Source organism: Carettochelys insculpta, chromosome 1 (genome assembly GCF_033958435.1).
Source record: "Carettochelys insculpta isolate YL-2023 chromosome 1, ASM3395843v1, whole genome shotgun sequence".
Taxonomy (NCBI): domain Eukaryota; kingdom Metazoa; phylum Chordata; order Testudines; family Carettochelyidae; genus Carettochelys; species Carettochelys insculpta.
The window spans coordinates 244,767,489-244,789,888 of record NC_134137.1 but is presented as its reverse complement, the minus strand read 5'-3'; the positions used below and the strand labels follow the sequence as shown (position 1 = coordinate 244,789,888).

The following is a 22,400-nucleotide window of genomic DNA, read 5'->3' as shown; positions in this document are numbered from 1 at the left end:
AAGACCAACTCAGTTTTAATATGTTCGTTTGTTATTAAAGTAACACTTGTCTAATATGTGTACAATCACACCATAGCTTTATCCTCTGCCCCTCTTGTCTTTAACCCTTTCATTAGATGGTAACTAATATCAATCTGTACATTCCTTAATTTTGGAGCATGCTTAGGTATAGATTTGTGTTTGGTTAAACAACAATAAAACTCAAATGCTGATCCATTGCTCTGGAAAGGTGAAGTGTACAACTTACTATATATAAAAAAAACCACACGTGTTCTGTTATGTTCAGTTTTTCTTTCACTTTTTAAATTGTCAGCTAAAGTGTTTAAAAAATTATGAAAAATAATAAAAATAAGTTGGCTTGTAGCAGTGGTTTCTATGCACAAGTCTCACATCTTCCAAAAGCAGAGCAAAAGATACAGGATGATTTTAAAGCACATTGTGGTGATGCTGACGGGTACTGTATTTCTTGGTACGTGTAAGCAGTAAGCTGCAAAGGCACATCATGCTGAGTTTGCAATGCTCGGAGTTCATCATTAGATTTGGAGCAGAAGGCAACACTACAACCACTCAGGTGGTGGCAGTGTCACAGACTGGCACACCCAGGAGTTTCCTGTTACAATTATGAATTAACTTCAGTAGTGTTTTAAATAACTGTAATAATAATTTATTGACTTTTATATCATCCTTAATCCTACAGCCAAGGAAAAAAGAGCAGAAGGTGAAAATTCCTTGTAGACTTGAAAAATGAAAATAGTAGAAAGACATTAGCAATGATTTCTCCTGTATTCTGTCTCCATGTTCCTAGACATACATTTTAGTCAGGATTTTCACACAATTTTAATAAAGGGTGTAGGGCAAGTAAGTAATTTTCCACTTTATCTATCAAGGGCTTTGGTTAAGACACTATATAATAAGAGCATTGTTACTGTTGCCTTAAGGTAATATAAAAGGGGGAGACATTTTTCAGGGAATAGCTTGAGCAGTGGCCTGTTGCCCACAAGAACTCTGGAGTAACTCTAAATATAAAATGGCAGACTACAGGACACAATGGATTGCTGAAAACAGCCTCATGATACAGGTCTGTAACCTGACAACATCCATGGTCTGACATGATTTGAGTCAGTCAGATGTCCACTTACGGATCTTGCCAAGTTTCCTGTGGTCCCATAAAGTTAGTTTACAGCCACCAGTCCTGGCTCTCAGTGTTCTGTGCTGCTGTTTAGCTCTAATTTACCCCTAAGTGTCTTCTGGGAACCCAGTAAACATGGACATGTTGGTAATGCTGCTAGACCCTATTGACCTTCTGTGATTTGGCAAATTCTCTGGTTTGACACTGGTCAGGTTCCGAGGGTGCTGCACTAGAGAGGTTCAACATATATCATTTTGGTGGGCAAAAATCTCCTGTATTTTTAATAACTCCCTGTCAATAGATTAAGAAGTTATAGGGGGTCTTTCTGCAGAATTGCCTAGTGATATCCCTGAGCCTTTTATTCCTAATATGCAGATTCTTATTTTATTATTTAAATAAAGAAAATAAATATACTTTGATTATATTTTATTCAATATGTTGTTCATTTGTAAGCAATAAGAACATTTTGGTTTCTCATAAAGGATATTTAAAATGTAAAATAACAAAATATATAACTAAACCACTCCATCATATAAATACTATATCATGTAGTAGAATTGTTTCCATGTTTCTTGAACGTTTTTGAAGTGCCATTAATGTGGTTATATGTTATGCCATAACTACATTGATGAATGACATCTCAGCCCCCAATAACATGGATAACTTGGTAGCAATGCAGTGTACAGCATGTGACTGGAATGTCATATGCATTATCTTCCTCATCTGAACTGCTCTCCATATCATCACATTATGCTCATCCTTATCCATGCTTTCATATGCTTGCATCCTTTGGACTGGAGAACGTTTGAATCCATTTGCAAGGCATTGACAGTCAGGCAGTTTTAATTCTTTAATACATTTACAAATCGCTGCAAGACTGTCTCAGAAGCAAGTGTGCTATTCATCCATTCTTTATCATCTCACCCTCCTCCATGAACCAGCTATGCTCTGTTTCAGGGATGGGTATGACAGCATTCTTCCTCAGGTTCCTATGCCCGTGAAGGCCATGCCAGATTCAGCATCTTTCTTCTTACGTGAGAACAGTTCATATCTTAGCTCATTCACCTCTATTGGACTTAGCTAATATAGTCTATTGGTGAAGTCCTGGGAGAGGAGGAGGTCGGGAGACAAGACCCATTATTGTCTTTGCACAGTCGGTGCTCTCTGAGGAGTCTCGTCTCTAGTGATCAACTTTAAGCCAGTTGTTTCTCCTTGTCTTGCAAATGCAGTAGCAGAATCATACCCTTTCTTATTAACAATGGACTTCCTTTCCCTGTGATATGCCAAGTTTGCTTACACCTGTATAACTCATTTGATTTTTGGTACTAAATTTTGCCGATGTCTCTGAGGGAAGCAAGGAAGGAATTAGAACATCAATATCCTCAGATACAGTAATAACTGATTTATGGTTCTTGGATGTACACATCTGAGTGTCACGTCTGACATCGCATCTGAGTGTCTGCTGCTTTGTGTGAAGAGGACTACTAAAGAAGGTTTGACTCTTTTCTCATAAGTTTGTTACAGCATTCTCTGCATGTCCTACATGCTGTTTTCTCATCTCTTTTCTCCATAAAGTAAAGCTTTTCCTGTTAATTGCATCAAAACTTGAGGAGAGCATTCTTGCTGGTAAAAAATCAAGGAACTCAGTGAGCTGACTAGAGTGAAGCCAGTCTGGCCACATGGTCAGAGTCAATAGTCAGAAGTTGTAGCTGAGGCTCACACTGGAGTCCACAGTCAGGAGCCAAAGCCAAGGGCCGGACTGGAGACAGCTGGATAGCAGATGAAGAGGGATCAAGGCAGTAGTAGGAGAAATGAAGTAAGACAGGAGTAGGTAGAGTGATAATTCAGAGCACTGAGCAGTCAGCTAGTAGCTGCTGTTGTGGTCTGAAGAGCAGCACCCTGTGTCCCTTGTAGCCGGTCATGTGACATCACTAATCAGTCAACCTTCTTTTGACCAGCTGTACACACTAGGCCAGCTGGAGATTAGCTCTAGTAAAGATCCTGATTCCTGACATCTGCAACTTTGTTGTTGGATCCTGTGTCCAGATTCAATGTTAGTCAACAGCACTTCAGGGCCCAACCTTTGGTTTTCTCTCCCTGTTAATGATGGCATTGTACAAATCAAAGATCACATCTATCCTGTCATTGTCAGTTCCAGTCTTTGAAGTGGACATAGATGGTCTCTGACCAAGTACCATATATTTTGTTCTCAGTATTTATTTTGTATGTCAATCCCTTTCCAGAACAATCAGAAGAACTATGAACTGTGACAGTTTCTATTTTCTAAACACTCTTTGTCAGGGCTGCTGTATTTGTCTTTTTCATAGTGCTGTCAAAGTTGAAGAGAGCCCAAGGCAGTGGTCCTCTGGGTTGCAACATGTCTAAATTCCCACTTGCTTCTTCTCAAAACATTTGGTCAAAAACCTCGTGATTCACCTTTTAATATAATCTCCTTGTTTGAGGCCTTTGTTTCCCTGGATTTTTGTTACACTGAATGTCTACAGTTTTTGTTTTGGCAACCTGTCAGATATTCTGGTTTGGATGTCTGAAAGTTAAGTATGCATCTTCTCCTCTCATTTGCATGTAACAGATCCTATCAAACATGTACAGGAGCTATAGAAACAAGGGGGGAGCAGGGTTTTTGTTTTAAACAAGTGAGAAAAAGCTTTCTAATTTTCAATTGTTATGGAAAATGTCAAGTAAGAGGTGGTGGTGATTGTTGCACTGGTAAATTTTTTTTTTCAGTCTTCAGTGCTGTGTGATGATCTGTCTGATCATTATTTATTCCCTGTGTTATATTATGCCTCAGCTGAAGGCATTCTTCTTAAAATTAGCCCAGCTGATGTTCAAATTGTTTTCTCTTTTCCAGCAGAGTAATTTATCAGGTACATATGACAGATTCAAAAGCAAGATGGCATGAAAGCTGCTGTAGATTTTCTTTTCTTGAAGATACCAGTTCTGGTTTCACTTATGTCAAATGACAGGGTAGGAGAAATCCCAGCATTTTCTAGAAATTTTCCATTCATGATGAATCACCCTGACAAAAATGTTCCTCAAATATTTCCATCTTCAGATCAAAGAAAAATTCCAATTTTCACAATAATCAAGAGAGAGTCCTTCTGTCCCAGTCCAATGCAAGAAAAGGAAATCTTTAGTCCTTAAAGTTTACCTGTATTGGGTTCAAATGTCCTTGTGCTTCTGGGAGAGTCACCAAAGTATCAACCTGGACAAAAAGTAGCTGAAGGGCGGGGGTGGGCAGAAATCAAACATTCTTGAACAGAAAAAAGGGAACCTTTGGAATAAAGTTTAGTGACCACATATAAGTTCATCAATATTTTTTTTAAATATAGATTTCATGTTAATACCTCAGATAAGACAGTTTTTAAGCTCTGTGTTGTAAAGACCTTAGAGAAAAATAGTCACTAAGGGTTTTTTTTCCATCTACCTAATAAGGATATTTGGTATTTCTCTTTTAGAGTCCAATTCTGCAAATTACTGAATCTCTACAGAAAAGGGAAATATGCCCCTATCTCTGAAGTGGGTTTCTGTGAGAGTTCAGAAACTGCAGTTGTTGGTTTTTCTTGCATTGTAGGTCGATGGTGATCACAAACGGTGCATGTTGATTTTAGGGAAGTATCTCTTCTAGTTCTTGTTTACTAGCAGCAGCCCCTTGTGGTCAGAATTTTTTCTTTGTTTGTTCCTCTGTCTGTCTGGTGCCAGCAGTGAGAGGTGGTAAACTAGAGCTACTAACATAATCTCATTTTGCTTGTAGAGAAGATTTTTCACGCCCCCTCCCCCCGATATAGCTGCAACACATGCTATGTCTGTTAAATATACATTTTCTCCATAAATGAAATAATGATGCAAGAGAGAGAACTGAAAAACAAAACCAGTCACACATGTTCCATAGGAAGAGCTATTTTTGTTGAAGCATATCTTGTCTAAAACATAGATTTTCTAATGTATCACATTAAAATTTTTGCCAGGAAAACATTTGTTTAGAAATTTTTAATCTTTCCATATTTTTATGCTTACCACATTCTAGTTGTTTAGCACTTATTACCATAAATAACAAGCAGTCCTATAGCACCTTAGAGACTAACAAATTTATTAGGTCATCAGCTTTTGTGGGTAAGACCCACTTTTTCAGATGAAAATGGAGGTTTTCTCTGAAGACGCAGGTCTTGCCCGTGACCTAATAAATTAGTTAGTCTCTAAAGTGTTACAGGGCTGCTTGTGTTAGTCTGTAGCTTCACAAACAGCACTGGTACCCCCTGAAACTAAGAACTCTGAACATGAATGGTTGTCCAGAGAAAATGCATGCATTTGTTGTGTTTGTTTTTTTTGTACCACTAAAAACTTGCTCTCCAGATCATCACCTTGTCATGTTGAGTGGGTTTGTGTGTTCCAGTGAACCCAAGAGCAATGCTGCAGGGAGTCTTTTGCTCCCAGCAGGGTCATCCATGGCAGCAAACTCAAGGAGGAGACTCCAGACAAAGAATGATCTTAAAAGCCCTCAACAGGGGAGGGAAGCAAAGGTAATGCTAAAACCTCTATAAAGGTGGATGAAGGGTGCAGCAGACAGGAGATTCCCAGTTGTCATGGATCCCATGACATTGGACCTAGGTTTTCTATCTGTCGAGAACTATGTGGTGGCTGCTGTGCAACAGTAACCCATATTAAAAGAAGTCTCACACAGGAGTGTTCCTCTGGGTACTGCTCTCCTAAACTTAAGCCCTACAGTGACTGGACTGATGAATGGCAATGGAGCAGGATTGTGAAATCTGGAAGCTTTTAGTCATGAACCAGCATGTAGGCTGTTGCTGTATGCGTCAGTCATTCTGTTTTGAGGACTTAGGTGGTAGAACAGTCCGGTGGCTGCATCCCTGACCGAGCAGTCCTATGTGGGATCCACTTGCTCATCCCAGATGGGGAGGGAGCTAGAAGAAGTACCCTAAACATAGTCTACCTCAGTACCTCTGACTGAATAACTGTGTCCAGTGGGTTCACTTCCATGCAATTGAAATCAAATATAAAACTTTGGCACATGAAATATTTGGACTCCAATGGTCAAGCCAGAAAGTGAGCAACCTGAAAGACACACAGCAGTTTTTGCCTATAAGCTGTGGCAATTCCACATCAATATTGCTGACCTGGCAGAAACATGTAGACCAGAAGGAGGACAGCTAAGAAAAGAAGGCAGAGGGTGCACATTTTTCTGAAAAGGAACCCCAACGGAAGAAAAACAAATTGATAGAGTAGGATTTGATATAAAAAATGAACTGATAAAGATCCTATCGGAAGCCTCTGTCAGCATCAACGAGTGTCTCATGGCTCTCTGCTTGAAGCTTGCCAAAAAACCAACAGGCAACTGTCATCAGTGCTTATGCACCAACTGTAGATGCATCTTCATTGCCATGACACTTTACCTCATTGATGGAAAGCTTCCAGATGGTGTGAGGATTGTCTATAGAACGAATAGGAACTTTTTCAGTCTCAAGAGACTGAAGGCTAAAAGCAAAACCTCCACAGCCTCGATTGTGGAGCTCCAGTATGCAGATGGTGGTTGTTCTTTCTTCCACAGCCCTTTAGACTATCTTAAATGTCTTCAGATGCATACAAGAATCTCAGCCTCACACTGAACATCAAAAAGACCAAGGTGCTCCACCAACTTTCACCGATGGTACAATCTCATCCACTTTCTATTGAAGTCAATGGAGAACTGCTGGAAAATGTGGAGCACTTCCCATACCTTGGAAGTAATCTTTCCACTAACCTCAACATTGATGCAGAAATTCAGCATCTCCCAATCTGTGCAAACCCTGCTTTTGCCCACCTGTGACAAAGGGTCTTTGAGAACTGGGACATCTATTCTAAGACAAAGCTTCTTGTGTACTGTGCAGTAGTTGTTCCAATCCTACTATATGCATGTGACACCTGGACAACATACACGCATCATTTTAAGTCATTTGAATAATATCAATGCTGCCTCAGGAGAATCCTAAATATCACTTGGGAGGATAGGCGAATGAACACTTGCCATCCTGGAATAGTCGAACATGACCAACAGTGTAGCCATTATCATTCATCAACTTCATTGGACTAGTCACATGGTTTCAATGTCTGATAAGTGCTTCCCAAAGCAGATTCTGTTTTCCGAATTGGAGGAATAACAGAGGACCATTAGGGGCCGGTGGAAGTGATATAAGGACATGCTGAAGGCACACATGAAAAAGTGCAGCATCGGTGTTGACACTTGGGAGAACCTTGCTCAAGACTGTCCTCAGTGGAGAATGGTAATGCATGAGGGGGTGGTGCAATTTGAGAGGTCCCGCCACAGTGCAGACAAGGCCAGTAGGACAAGAAGGAAAGGGCATCAAAAACAGGCCAGTAGGACAAGAAGGAAAGGGCATCAAAAACTGCCCCATGCCCTCTAACAACGGCTCACACCTACTTCTTCTGTGTTTAAGATCTATGGCTGCAGAAATGAGCTATCAGCCATCAACAGACTCGCAAAGAGGAGGGTTAGATGAAGATGTCCTACTTGTTATCAAGTGACCACCAAGACTACTAAGAGCTCTAATTCCATGGTACAGGAAACTATATGTAACACTTTCTCTAGAAGCTGTGCATAACACACACACAAGATTGTGTGGCACAAAGAGCTTATTTTCTGAGTAATAGGGCAAATTTGAGAGGTGTCTGAATTTGTCTAGCAGTAGTCTAAATTCCTGTTACTTGTTTGTCCTGTGAGTGTTCATGATAACTAACATCATTAATCAGTAATAATTACATCCATGAACTTACAAGAAGATACTGCCTTCTCCTCTACTCTGAGAAACGGCAGTCTTCCCTTTTTGCTTCTTCCTTCCTGCTCCTACCGCCCACAGAGAGAAAGGGGTTGTTATATCCCCATCAGAACACAAGAGTCTCTTATTTTCCCCCTACTTTTCATCACTGCCACAGGCAAAGCTCCTTGATACAACCATTAACCTTTTGGCTACTGGTGGCTAAATAATGCCCTCTTCAGAGTCCGTCCGTGCCGCCTCATAGCTGGATTTAATCATACTTCCTCTGTGCACCAAAACTCTTACCAGACAGAGGAGCAAGACATCTATACTATGTGCAATGTGGTTTTCCTGGCCCCTGGGAAACACTCTAGCATGCAGGGGTGTAAAAACCTTTCTGTGTCCCACATGCAGTTGCGTAGGTGATGGCCCTTTATGCAGCCTCTGAACATCCTTCTGGGTCCTCAACACAAATGAATTTTATCTTTAGACAAAGTAAACACCTGGGATATGATTTACTGAGCAGATACACCTCCATTAGTGCCAATGTAAGTGTGCATCTGCCAAGAGCAGTGAATTGGACTTCTGATGTGCAACTTTTGGACTACATAACGTGAATGTTCAACCTGATTTGGCAATTGCTATGCTTCAGAACTGACATGTCCTAACATATCTAAATAATACATATTTATACTTCTTACTTTCTTTCGAGGGAGGACTGAGTTGGCATCTTTTGTTGGGGCAAGGCCAATTTATAAAGTGGCGTATAATTGCAGCTTTTCAGTATTGTACATTTTGAGAGATTGTTTTGATTAGTGACTTCTACAAATTGAAATAAATAACTTGTGAAAATCCAGGTTTAAAAAAGAAAAAAAAAATAAATATCAGTATATATTTTTTAAGTCCCTGGGGACATATGGAAGATATAGTCCATAAGTGTGATAATTTTGGACTCTGCACATTTTAATATTGTTCTAAGAAACATAACTAAGGACAATATTGTTGATCTTGTAGGATGCTGTTCTGGAGCTGTGTTTTTAAAAGGTCATTAATGATTTTAGTGATCTGATCACTTATGCAATCTTTTAAACTTTGTTAATTTTCGTAATTGATAGCAACTGACATTAATGCCAAAAATGTAATTCCTTGATGCTTCTAAAGAACAGTAAGAGAAATTGTGACTCTAATCTTTTCAATATTTCAAACACTCACCGATGTCAACTCTTGAAAATAGCGTCGATTTCATTTTGTGTAAGGATGAGATTGTGACCCATTAATGTCATTGACAGAATTCCCATTAACTTCAGTGGTGGCCAAGATTTTAATCTGAATGTAGACTGCTGTTTTATGTAGTTGCTTAATTCAGCATAATTGTTTCTGTAAAACATAACAACCCTTCAGCAATGACCTGACATTATGCTAATCCAGAACAATACTTAGTTGTTGACCAGTGGGTGCCACTGTATAAGTAGAGGTTACTTTGTGCTGTTGCTTCTAATCCAGATCAATGGGGTACTTGCCGGCAAATAAGTTACTGGTATATTTGCAGGACTGAGGACAGAACAATTAACGCGGCGTGTCATCCCCATGCACGCTTCACAGGTCACTGCATAGTACGTTTGTAGTAAGGTTGCAGGTTCAGATGTCATATCCTGCACCATCATCTCTTATGAAATCTATACAAAAGATGTAAAGTCTTACAACCATTACTCAGCATAGCTCTCTGCCTAACAACTACTCTTTAAGGAAAGAACATAAAGGATTACAGCAGTTTGTAAATTGTGTTAGTTTGGTCTTTATTGAAATTTTGCTGCCCAGATGTAAGGCCCATTTTGTAGACAAATTGTACCAAGTTGGTACAAGATTTAAGAAATACTCTGAGGGTTTTTTCCCATCCCCCGTGGATATTTTTGAGGAAGGACCATTATAATTTAAAATCTGATTTATAATCAGATGAGCCAAATAATGAACACTAGTAAACAAAGACTGTGTTGAAGAATGTTTCAGGGGAAGCATTATCAAAATAATCTTTGGTTTGCACACACAGCAGTGTTTGTTTCTGCCTCACTTCATTGCACCTACTCTGCAGTAACTCATGGTGTACCTACTGAAGTAACAGAGAGGTAGCCATGTTAGTCTGTACTCCCAACAAAATGAAGAAGCGGAAATGTAGCACTTTAAAGACTAGCAAAATGATTTATTCAGTGATGAGCTTTTGTGGAACAGATTCATCAGATCAATGAAGTGGGTCTGTCCCACAAAAGCTCATCACTGAATAAGTCATTTTGTTAGTCTTTAAAGTGCTACATTTCTGCTGCTTTGTTCTATTGAAGTAAGTGAATTGAGCATAGGCTTTCTAGAAGCAAAAGGCAGAACCCTGATTGATTTAATTATCTGTATAGTTTCATTTGATGCTGGTTAAACTAATACAAATGGTTGTTCATGAGTTTTATAGTTAGCATTTCTTTATTGCAGGAGTATTGACAGGCTGATACTTGTGCTGTAGTTGGCTGCTCAGTGCTCCTATTTATGTCATCAGTACTATGGTAATTTTTGAGAGGTTTTGAGGCTTTTAATTAAATTTTACTTGTATAGACTATTATTGTATGGCTTGAATGCCTGATTTTAATCAGACTTGAACAATCTGCCTGATTTATGTCAGTTGACAGCACTTGATGTAGATTAATTTATACTGTTCAACGTTTCATTGATGGAAAAGAGAAGGTAATGTTCTGGGTGGATCGGAGTTTGCCCACACAGTAAAGAAAAATCAAAGAACTAATGTTTGCAAGTACAGATGACAATTCGATTATTAAAAGGGCACTGTTTGTTTAAGCATTGAAGTGTGACATAGGACATGATGTTCTTTGGAAATCACATAAAAATAGTATGGATGGAATGCATATTTTAAAACTTTTTAGTAATTTCGGTTTCTGGTAAATACAGTTACGCACATTTGCACATAGGCTAAAATAGCTTTTACGAACCATCACAGGGGTCTGTGTGTAGTTCTTTTTGGGGTGGGGAAGTTTTCTGATATACCATGTCAGTTACAGTCTCTGTTTCTGTTAATACTTCCTCATGTTGTCACATAAGGTATGTCTACGTTACTTCACTAAGGCTATGTCTACACTACATGATAAAGTTGATTTTAAGATCTTGAACTTGATTTTACAATGTCACTGTCTTCACTGTAAATACCATTAGGTCGATTTTAGGAAATGCTAAGGTTGCTAGTATAACACTGTCAAGAGCAACTCAGCATAGTGTCAAATTTAAATTCGAAAGTTCCAGTTAAGGCTAGTGTGGAAATGCCATGACTTCAAATTGACTTTATTAGCCTCCAGAGGTGTCTCATATGTATCCCACAGTGCCCCATGGTTGTCTGCTTTGGCCGCTTCCATCTCTGCTGCTCTCCAGGTGCACAGCAAAGCGGTAACAGGAAGCCCACAAATTTGAATTCATCACAAGCAAGACCGAGAAATTTAAAGGATGCCCAGAAGCCTGAATTTCTTTCAGACATCTTATCAGCAGCCATCTCATTGAATCGGTAGCCATCGCATTGGTAGCCATTTCTTGCTATCATGAATACTCAGGTTTGTGATCTGAGTTCTCAGGGTCACAAGAGAGCTGCAATGTGAACCCATAATGAGTTCATGGATCTCCTTGCTATTTGGGGGGAGGAATCTGTGGCAGACAAACTTCGAGTGTCTTAAGTGAAATGTGGACACTTATGAAAAGATTATGTGTGGGACGATAAACAGAGCTTACTCCCAGGACGCTCAGCAATGCTGGGTGGTGAAGATGTAAGGTGCAAGAAGTCTGGCAGGCTTATCGTAAAGTTCAGGAAGCCAATAGGTGATCCAGGTCATCTCCAAAGATGTGCCGGTATTATGAACAGCTGGACACAATTCTTGGGAGAGATCTGACCACATTTCCATTCTTAATTTGGACTCTTCAGGAAGCTCTTCAGAGTCCAGGGTGAGCTGAGAGGAGCTGAGCTTGCGGGGGGAGCAGGAGGAAGAGGGCAATGGAGAAGAGGATGGGGGCAACCAGCAGAGGCCTGAGGAAGCTGTTCCAGACAACCTGGAGCTCTTCACCCTCGATGTCAAGCCAGTCCCCTCTACTTCAATGCTTGAAACACCAGGAACCAGCTGTTCTGGTATTTTTTTCTAGAATGCTACAAGTGGGTTGTGACTGGGTTTACAGATTTTCTATGGATCTATGCCCCTCAAACAGTGTGTTAATATTTCTCGGAATGGAGCACTTATCCTTTTTGGAGATCCCCAAGAAGGTCTAATCCAGGTACTCTTGTATTTTTTTTTCCCACAAGGTTTTTGGGCAGGTCTCACTTATTGCAGCTTCCACAACAGCACACCCTGCTATGCCAGGCAACTAGATAGCGATCTGGCACCATAGTACAAGTTTTCCAGGCTTGTACTCATACGGGATGAGCATCTTTTCTTTTTTGCTATCTGTTATTCTTCGGAGGGTGATGTCATCTTTGGCAGCCTAAAAAGGCACAGTAATTTGAATTAGATTTCTTCACAATGCTCTCTGGCCTTTTATGTTTCCCCGGACCACATTGCAGCACCATTTCTTCCCCCCTCCACGTCGCTGGAAGGCTCTCTGGGCCTTCTTCCCTCCCACCAAACTGCTGGCTTGATCAGGAGCCACCCAAAAACATGTTGTTTTTTTTTTCCCCCCCCTGGAATGCAGCTGGAAAAGTTTCCTCAGCCTTTCTTTGCATTTTACACAGATCCCTCCCCACCCAGCTGGCCCTGCGACTGGAATTGAACCCTTCCACCTTTCCGTGCTGCTGCTAGGCCCTGCAGTCTCTGTTCCCAGACACCGGCGTGGGTTCTCTCTGCTTTAAATAATCTTTTCCCTGATTAGGGTTGCTCTGGGGACTGTTGAAATGTTTTTTCCCCCATGTGTCTGGGAAAACTTTTTCCTTCCTCCTTTCTTTGCACTTTACATGGATCCCTACCCCCCCTCAGCCAGCCATGCAGTTGGAATTGAACCCTTCCCCCTCGCCACATGACTGCCGGCTTCTGCGAACCCTGCTCGTGGACACCAGCATGTCCAGTGCGGGGAGGATTGCTCTGGAGACTGCTGAGAGAACTTTTTCCCCTGCTCCTAGACACCCTCCAGCATCCGTTGTTTAAACACTGCCCCCTATTCCCGTCTGTAGTAAAGCAGACAGTAGCTTACTATGTCCACAATGAAATGGTCTGGATAAATGATGGCTTGTGCAATGAAGAATTTGATTCCTTGTCATCCTTAAGAAGACAAAAACAGCCTTGCAAAAGAAAGTTTCACTGATTGTAAAGACAGAGACCCATTCATTTTATGGGTAAGCACTTTGTATGAATTGTCTCAATTTTGATCCTCACTTTCCAGCAGGCATCCTCAGCATGGGAGACAGGGCGAGGAAGTGCAGAAGGTCCAAGCAGGACCTTACCCTGCAGCAGCTGGAGCGGGCTGAAATAGCATTAGCTGCCAAAAAACGGGTGGCAGATTCTTCTGGGATTCAGGAGAGAGCAGTCGGTGCACCTGAGAGAGGACACGGTACAGCTCCTCACAGCTGTGAGAGACCAAACGGAGGTTCTGTGCTGGAGCTGCAGGGGTGACTCCCTACACAACATTCAGTTTGCTGGCTCCACTCCTTGCTGCCTGGACTGCCTGAATCCAGGTCGCCCACCCCCCACTTGTCACGGTCCCCAAATGCGGGGAGGTAGGTCAAGGACAGTCTGCTGCTGCACCCCGGAGACCCACTGCAAAAAGTTATTCCACCTCCCTTGACACTCCTTCTTTTTCCTGCCACTTAACCCTCTCTCTCCCACCCTATAAATGTATTTTTTCTCTGACAACCACGGTCTGATTTATTGGTTCATATGTGTTGGGGTGCATACATCATTGCAGGGAGTCCTTCAGGGGGACCTAGGCAGGTGTGGAGAGGGTTGATAGCACAGCTTCTTGCTGCTACACAAAGGTCAGCAGAGGACTTTCAACAGACACACCCGGTGGGGGTGGAGAGGATCAGGTCCCAGAGTAGGCCCTTAGTGGTGCCTGCTCCACGGCACAGGGAAGCCAGGTGCCAAACCTGGCTTATTTCAAGCATGTGTGCGCCTCTGCTTAAAAAGACCCCTTAGACTTTCCGACCCCAAAAATACGAACATTCTTTTTGCGAAAATAACCTTCCCGTTACATCCATTCTTCTTCCTGCATCCTAACCCTCTCCTCCTTCCCCAATAAAAGTATTCTTTTGGTGAAAGACATGCTCTAATTTATTGGTTATTGTGGGGTTTACAAATTATTTCAGGGAGTGGGGGGTGGTACTACAACAGTCAAATAAAGCAGAATGTTGCTGCTGCCTGATCCCTCATGAAGCTATTTTTCAAAGCCTCCCTAATTGCCACTGTCTCTGCAGTCACATTGGGAGATGCACTTGTTGGTGGCTGCAAATAAGCCACACTCATGGCATCAGCCTCTGCACTCCAGTCTGTCATAAAATTCTCCCACCTGGATTCACAAAGGTTATGTGAAATCCTGCACATTGCAACCATAGTGGTGATAGTTTCTGAAAGGTCCAAATGGGTAATAGGCGCCTTAACCTTACTTTTAAATGGCCAAAGATGTATTCCACCACCATTCTGCACTTGCTGAGTCTGTAATTGAAGTAATCTTTGCTGCGGTCCAGAGCACCTGTGTGTGGCTTCATGAGGCAAGGGAGCAGAGGGTAAACAGGGCCACCCAGTATTACTACAGGCATCTCAAAGTCGCCCATCTCAATTTTTCTGGTCTGGGAAAAAAAGTCCCATCCACGAGCTTTCTGTACAACCAAGAATTTCTGAAGATGCGTGCATTGTGAACCTTTTCCGACCATCCCACATTGATGTCAGTGAAATGACCTTTGCGATCCACAACACCATCGAAAAGTATCCCTTTCTGTTTATATACTCAGAGCCAGGTGGTCCAGGGCCATGATGGGGACGTGTGTCATCTATTTCCCCATGGTAGCAAAGCCATTTACTTTGTACATCTCCCAGGGTCACAGTGTTCCTCAGGAGACACTGACCGATTGCATTGGCTACCCTCACCACCATGGTCCACACTATAGATCTGCCCACCCTGAACTGATTTGCTACTGACCAGTAACTGTCAGATGTTGCAGACTTCTGTAGAGTGATTGCCACTTGCTTGTGAACCTTTAAAGCTGCTCTCGTTCTTGTATTGCTGCACTTCAGGGCAGGGGCCAGCGCATCACAAAATTCTATAAAAATGGATTTGAGCACGTGAACTTTCTTCACTCACTACTGTTCATCCCAGGACTCCTAAATATTGTGGTCCCATCAGCGTGTTCTGGTTTTCACGAGTGCAGTGCATCCAAGGCAGCTAGCATTTCTAAGTTCCTGAGCCGCAGTTGAGCGATTTCCTCTCCAACATCTTTATCATCACCTTCAAACATCATCTCAGCCCTCTGCCTTTGTCACTGAAAGATAAACTGCCCAATAGTCCAGGAAATTGCCATCACGGCCTTTGCAACAACTTGAAGCATTCAAGGATCCATGCTTACACTAGCGCTGTGCTGCGATCTCCCATTCATTTTCACACAGTTAGTGGTTGCTCTGAGCACTTTGCATTCCGGGATATTGACATCAAATACCCACAAGCAACTGTGACAGTTTCCACCCACAACCCACTTGTACAAAACCCCCAGAATTCAAGAGAGCTAAGGCAATTTGGGATAGGTACCGATAGTCAAACTTGAATAAGCCTATGAAGATGAGGTAAGTTGACACACAGGAGCAGCAAGCCAACTTTCTGGAACATTTGTGGACAATTAACTTGGAGTTTATAAGATCAAGGTTAAAAAGTCAGATTTATTAAAAATCAATTTTATTTCATAGCGTAAAGGTAGCCTAAGTTGAGCTAAGGTACGCAACACCATCTATGTGACAAACGTAAATGGAGTCAGTGTACTTGAGGTCAAGTTACTACAGGGTCTACTCCATGCAATATCAATGGGGGAGACACTTCCATCAAGTTACCTTACTCTGCTTGCTGTGGGGAGGGAGGGTAGAGTACAGAGTTTGACTGGAGAGCAATCCCTGATCAATTTGGTAGATATTTACTAGACCTATTAAATTGACAGTTGGTGCATTGATCTTAGAACATAAATTTCCAACTAGTATAGATGTAGCCTCAGATTCCATATTAATAGTGTATAGAATGGGGTTCACAAGAGTGGTCCTCTGAAGTAATCTTTCAGTTTAGTTACTGGTTACTGGTGTGCTGTTTGAGATTTCACATTTCAGCCTCTGTTTTTTTTAAATAATTAGTGTGCATTTAAAATTTGAAAAGGGCATCGATGCTGCAAATGAGCCTAGAAAAGTGTAAAGATGTCTGAGCTGTTAACTTAAAAGATGGCACTCTTTTTCATCTACTTGCCTTGCCCATCTCAGTGTGAAATCAAGTTTTCCAGAATTAAAACAAAGTTTATTGTTTTCACACAAGTGGTGTGGTGGTTGTCAATATTAGCAGTTAATCCCAATAACTCCATGCCTTTAACAGAGCAATTACTCCTTTTGGCCACATCTACACTACAGGGTTTTGTCAGTAAAACCCGCAGAGCATCCCCATTCCCAAGGCATTCTGTTACCAGTAAATTGACAGAATGCAGCACTTTTGTTGCCAGTGTTCTCCTGCTCTCCGCGAGGAAGAACGTCTCTGTCGACAGAGATCTGTTGAAAAAAGGCAGTCTGGATGTTCAGGGGGTACTTCTGTTGACAGAAGAGGCCTCCAGGCTACTGCACAGGTGCCCTGGGGGACACCTTGTCCACAGCAATCAGAGCTCTCTAGTCCCTGCCTTCAGCCATTCTGCAAGCTTCAGGAAGCTCGGGAAACCGTGTGGCAGGAAGCTGAGAGCGTAGAAGCAGCAGGGCTACAGGCTGCAGTCCCCCACGCCCTCACAGCCATTCCTTGCACTAGAGCCATCACAAATGGCATACAGCCATGCATCCTGAGACTGCTCCCATGCCCAAAACCCTTGAGGGACCAGCTGGAAGAGTCCCAGGAGCCACCCCAGGGCACCAAGAGGTGGTCCTTGTCCTGGACCAGTGCTGAGGTCCAGGTCCTCCTAGACCTATGGGGTGAGGAAAACACCCTACTCGACCCCAAGGCAAAGCAGTGCAATACCCCTGCATACTCCTGGCTGGCCACCACCTGGCAGCACGGGGCCACTATGCCCACACCATGGAGTAGGAGCGGGAAAAGGTCAAAGAGCTCTGGCAAGGTCACACCCAGGCCAGTGATACTGACCAGAAATCTGGGGCAGGACTTGCAACCTGCCCCTATTTCTGGGAGCTGCACCACATCCCCACTGACCTCCCACACCAATACAGTGCAGGAGAGGCCCCTCTCATGCAGCTGGAGCCCCAGGAAGAGCAGCATCCCAGGACCAAACTCCCACCTGAGCCAGAGGTAGACATGGGTTCTGAGGCCAGTGGCAGGATGCTGGTTATCATGCTGGAGTCAGTTACCCGCAAACCATGCCACCTCCATGGTGTCTTTGGAGTTGGGCAAGCATTCCTCCAGTAAGTACCCCACATGTCACACACCCCAGGGCATGGAAGGTAGCCGCAGATGGGGTATACTGTGAGTTAAACTCATCCAACTTGGGTGAGTCCTGGCACCACACATGGAACCACGTTCAAGGTAGCATGTCCCACCTGGACCCAGCAGGCAGCCCTCAGGCATGGGTGACAGCAGGCTGCCAGCCTCTTGGGATACTGGACAAGCCCCAGCCCCTGGGGGGAGGCCTGCCAGCACCTGTGATGGCTGGAAGTAGGCTAGCCACACAGTTGCTGTCCTGACACCAGACATGCCAAGGAGTGTGGCTCCCTGCATGTAGGCATGCCTACAGATGAGAGTTCACACCTGCTTCTGCAGACAGCACTGTGAGCCGGGGGTGGGGGCCGGGGGCCAGGGAGGGCCAGGCTACATCCAGCTCACCTGCCAACCATGTGGGCATCTCTCTGTGGCCAGACACTCACTCTTGTCCGCTAGCCCATTGAGTGGGGGCAGGGTGCAGTGGTCAGCCTGGTCCCCAAGGCACCATGCAGTCCCTGTGCAGCAGGGCCCATTGTGCAGGGCGAACATGCCTGCGCTCCTGTGATATCCCCATCCTGTGCGTTGGGGGTGGGGATTGGTTGCTGATGAGAGGTAGGGCCTCAGGGGCTGTGCTGGATGGATGAATCACCATCACCCCTCCTTGACTTCCTTACAGCTTGGACTCACACTGAGCACAGGCCAAGCCAGCCCCACCTCCCCACCAGGGCAAGCCAGTTCTGTCCTGGCACCAGACTGAGGCAACCCCAAACCAGTGCCATGGCAAGCAATAGCCACTCACCAGGAGGGTGGGCTAGTAGCTGGAGGGGCTGTTGCACGGCAAACAAGGACCTCCAGAGGACCCACACTGTCGCCCACTGGAGGCTGATAGACCTCTTGGAATGGCAGCTATGGGACAAGCAGAAGTGGTGGTCACGGTCCTGGGACCAACTGATGTCCCACTTCGCCACTGGTGTCTAGTGGGACCTGTTGGCCCAGCTGCCTGCACGTGCCACCCCCCCATCCCCCAGCCCTCCCCCTGCTATCCTGCCCCTACTGGCCACCCCACAGAGCTTCTTGCAGTTCTGGCAGTGGCTGAGGGCCATGCCTGGCCCTCTGCACTCCCCAGGCCTCCCCACTGGTGACCCAGACCCCATCACAGCCCCAGTGCTTCTATACCTCCCCGTGCTTCTGGTTCCAACCCGGTCCCGATGGGGACCTGAACCCCCGGCAGGAGGGGATTCCAATGCCACTTGAGGTCCTGCTCACCTGCAATGTCGCGGCTCCTTGCCCCATGCATGGATTGAGCCACCCGTCTCCGGTCCTAAGTCCCCTTATTCAAGTTCTGAACCCCCATGTCCTAACCCCCCCCACACATAGTTAGCTAGTTTCTCACCCATCCCGAAATAGTTTTTTCTTCTGTTTCCCATATGTTTATCTTTGTTCGTGAACAAGTAGTTTGATCACCACCCTTGGGTCCATAGTTATTGGGCAGGGATTGGGTATGGGTGAGGGGACAAAGGGGTAATGCGGGCCTGTGGCTCCTGCTTGGGGTGCCCTGGGGAAGGTCATTGGAGGCCAGGGAAGAAGTTGTGCCTTAGGGCTTTGCAGATCTGCATCTTGTCCTGGTGTGCCTGGCAGATTGGAGCTGCACCTGCATCCACCCCTGATCCTAGGGGGAAGACCTCTTGCTTCCCCTCCACTACTAGGGGGGACATTGTGCTCCTCCATATCCAGATGGGTGAGCAGGCACCTAAAGCATGCCTTGAGGTGGTCGAAGGTGCATTTGGCCTGCATCCAGTCCCAGTTGAGCCAGGCATTAAAGAGTTCCTGGCTCAGGTCTAACTGGCTGGTGTACAGCTTCATAAACCAGGGCGGGTTGGAGACGGTAGGCTTGACAGGGATGGTGGGCCACAGCCTGGTGTCCTGCCTCCCAGTGTCCCACGACCTGCTGGTACCATAGTCGGAACTGGTGCAGTGCTTCCAGATCTGCCAGTGCATCCAGGGGGCACAGGTAGGGCTGTGTAGCAGCAATGGTGTGCTCCTCAAAACTGGTTCCAGGCTTTCCCTCCCAGAGGAGGAAGAGGATGGCCGTGAGGAGGTGCAGCAGATGCTGAAGTACTTTCTGGGTGGGGCCAGTGCAACCCTGGGGGCTGTTCCGGCACAGTGACTAGCTGGAAAGTACTGTCTCTCTCGGCAAGAGTCAAAGCCCTGCTCTAGCAGCTGTGCTGTACCTCGAAGAGGTAGGCTAGCCTGGGCATGGGCAGGGAATGGGCATCTGAGGGTGGGGCCCTTTAGGGGCAAATCTCACAGGGGCCAGAAAGGATTGCCAACCATGTGACCCTGTCTGATGGTGTTCTGGGGGGCTGTTTTGTTGAGAGAGTGGCTGGACAGTGTGGCCACTCTGTGTTGACAGAGCAGATCTCTTTTTCAATCTGCTTTGCTGTCTGGCTGCATTCTGTCAACAGATGTTTTGTCAGAAGATATCTTCTGACAGAAAGTTCTGTCGACAGATCACTCTGGTGATCTAGATGTAGTCTTTGTTATTAAAAGAAAAATAAGTGCCAGTCAATTTTAAAAACAGATTATTGAATATAAATAATTTTAACTGATTTTTGTGACAGGTTGATATAGGTAATATCACAATTTCTACAGACCTATGCTTCCATGATGTAGTATCCTGTAATAAATCTGATAAATACATCCATTTCTAACTGTGGAGTTTAGAGGGAAAGTTACATTTCACTGTAAATTCAAAACTATTTTGGCTTATTAATGGCATGTGATAGTGTATGTGTATGCCTGCACACATACATAATGTATATTACTTTTCTTTTGGTAGATGACTGAGCCAGGCACCATCAGAGCTGTTAAAGTTCGAGATGAAGAGACAAAGTGGTGTACCTGGAGATGTAATAGGGTTTTTCTTGTGCGGAATGGGAACTTGTATCACTTACCAACCAGTTATATATTCTTACAAATATTTATAATAATTTATAAACATCTGATAATATTTCATGTAGCATGTAAATGTATTTGTTTGTAAGGTTTTTAATCCTGATCCAGAAACTTAGAATGTCAAGGTAGTATTTGAGACATATGCCATAAAAGGACATACCTTATTAAAATAAATATTGGAAGTAGGAGGCAAATAATATTAATGTATATTTGTGTGAATATTTTATTTGTTTAAAATCACTTTTCTTTACAATTTGACTTACCATGTTTCCCATACTTTTAAACTAAAGTACAGGTTGTCTTGGTCTCCTGTATCTTTGCAATCCTTATTTATTTATTTAATTCTTGGCCATCACTGTATTGAAAATTGTATTAAATTAAGGAAATTTGTTTTCATTCAGGTTTATCGATTAGATGGAATTCCGCTGATCCTGGACAACTGTAGTATTGATGACAACAACCCTTGTATCCTTTAAATTAAAGTCTAGCATGCTAAATAATATATATTCTCCTGTAACATAATTGGGAAGGCATTGTGTGTGTATATGTATGAGTTGGCATACCTCCTATAATCTTTGGAGTTGAGTCTTGTGTCCTGTATCATTGAACATGTGGTTTCCCCTGCACTTACACTGAGGTCTCAGATTTAATCATTGACTATGGTCATCTCAAATGTAACCAATTCTTAAACTATAGCCCCTACAAACTTTTATATAATACAGATTCTCTTGGCTACTGTCAAAGGCCTTACAAATCACTCTGCCAAAAAGTAGATCTCAGGCTTGCTGATGGAAGGGAGAGAGCAAAGGAATGGGCAGAAATTCAAAGGGGAGCTTCTCTGTCTTTAAATCGCTGCCAGATTGCTGCATGGTACAATCTAAGGGGCACTCATGGCTGCTGGAACAGGAGGGGTGTAGTGCACTCTGGCCAGTGCTGAGTGCTGACTGCCTGCAGCCCTGTCCCTTCCTACCAAGACCACACCCCTCTCAGGAGCTTGAAGCTCTTCTCTCCTCCCTCTCCTCCCCCCCCCCCCCCCGGCAAGTCTTCTCAGCCCCCCCGCATAATTTTATATTCATGCATTTCAGTAGAGTTAGATGGTTTTATTTTAATTAATTAATTTATTTTTTAATGCCCTGCTTACATAATACCAGAACATTCTTAGAAATTTCCCTTTTTTCATAACTGGATCTTTGACCTTATTTGCAAAATTGAGGTTGCCCTTTTGATCACTTGTTTGATGTTTTCTTCTGGTGTTATATCTGAGTAGTATATGAACTGAGGAACACACACGTACAACATAATATCAAAATTGCAATCTTAACATATTTTAAAAAGTAAATAGTTTAAGAGAAGAAGATCCTTCCTCACTCTCTAACTAAAAGAGGGAAAAAAAGAAAAAGCCATGGACATATTTGTACAAAACATCAGCTAAGCTATGTACAGAATCAGGTAGCGCTATTTTTAAAATGTTTAAAGACAAATTTCTGGGAATCAGCCTGTGGGTATGACAGAGCCAGTAAATGTTCTAGGGAGATTATGGGCGAAATCCTTCTCCATTCATGTCAATTAGATTTTTGCCTAGTCAGTGGGGCTAGGATGTCACCCTGTGTATGGTTTGTGACTCTCAGGTACATCCACACTGCAAGAAAAAAACCCCATAGTACCAAGTCTCAATTGACTCTGGCCTTTGGGGCACAGGTGGATGAGCTTAAGAGGGCACTATGGACATAAGTTTTTAAGCTCAGGCTCTGAGATCCACCCACCTTCTGGATTTCCTGAGTCTTGCTTCCAGCTCAAGCCCAAATGTCTACATTATTGTTTTTAGCCCTCTGGCTGATGACCAAGTCAGCCAGCCTGTGGCCCCTTGAGTGCCTTGTTTCAGTGCAGACAAACTCTTAGGCCCTGATCTAGGA

General features: G+C 43.6%; 1 protein-coding gene across 1 annotated transcript in view; it reads left to right on the top strand.

Moving 5' to 3' along the window:
- The window catches only part of ATXN10 (ataxin 10), a 194,609-nt gene that overhangs the window by 134,327 nt on the left and 37,882 nt on the right, over positions 1-22,400 (top strand). The window contains exon 12 of the mRNA XM_074998099.1: positions 20,889-20,952. Coding sequence (XP_074854200.1) covers positions 20,889-20,952 — 64 coding nt within the window. The remainder of the gene's footprint in view (positions 1-20,888; positions 20,953-22,400) is intronic.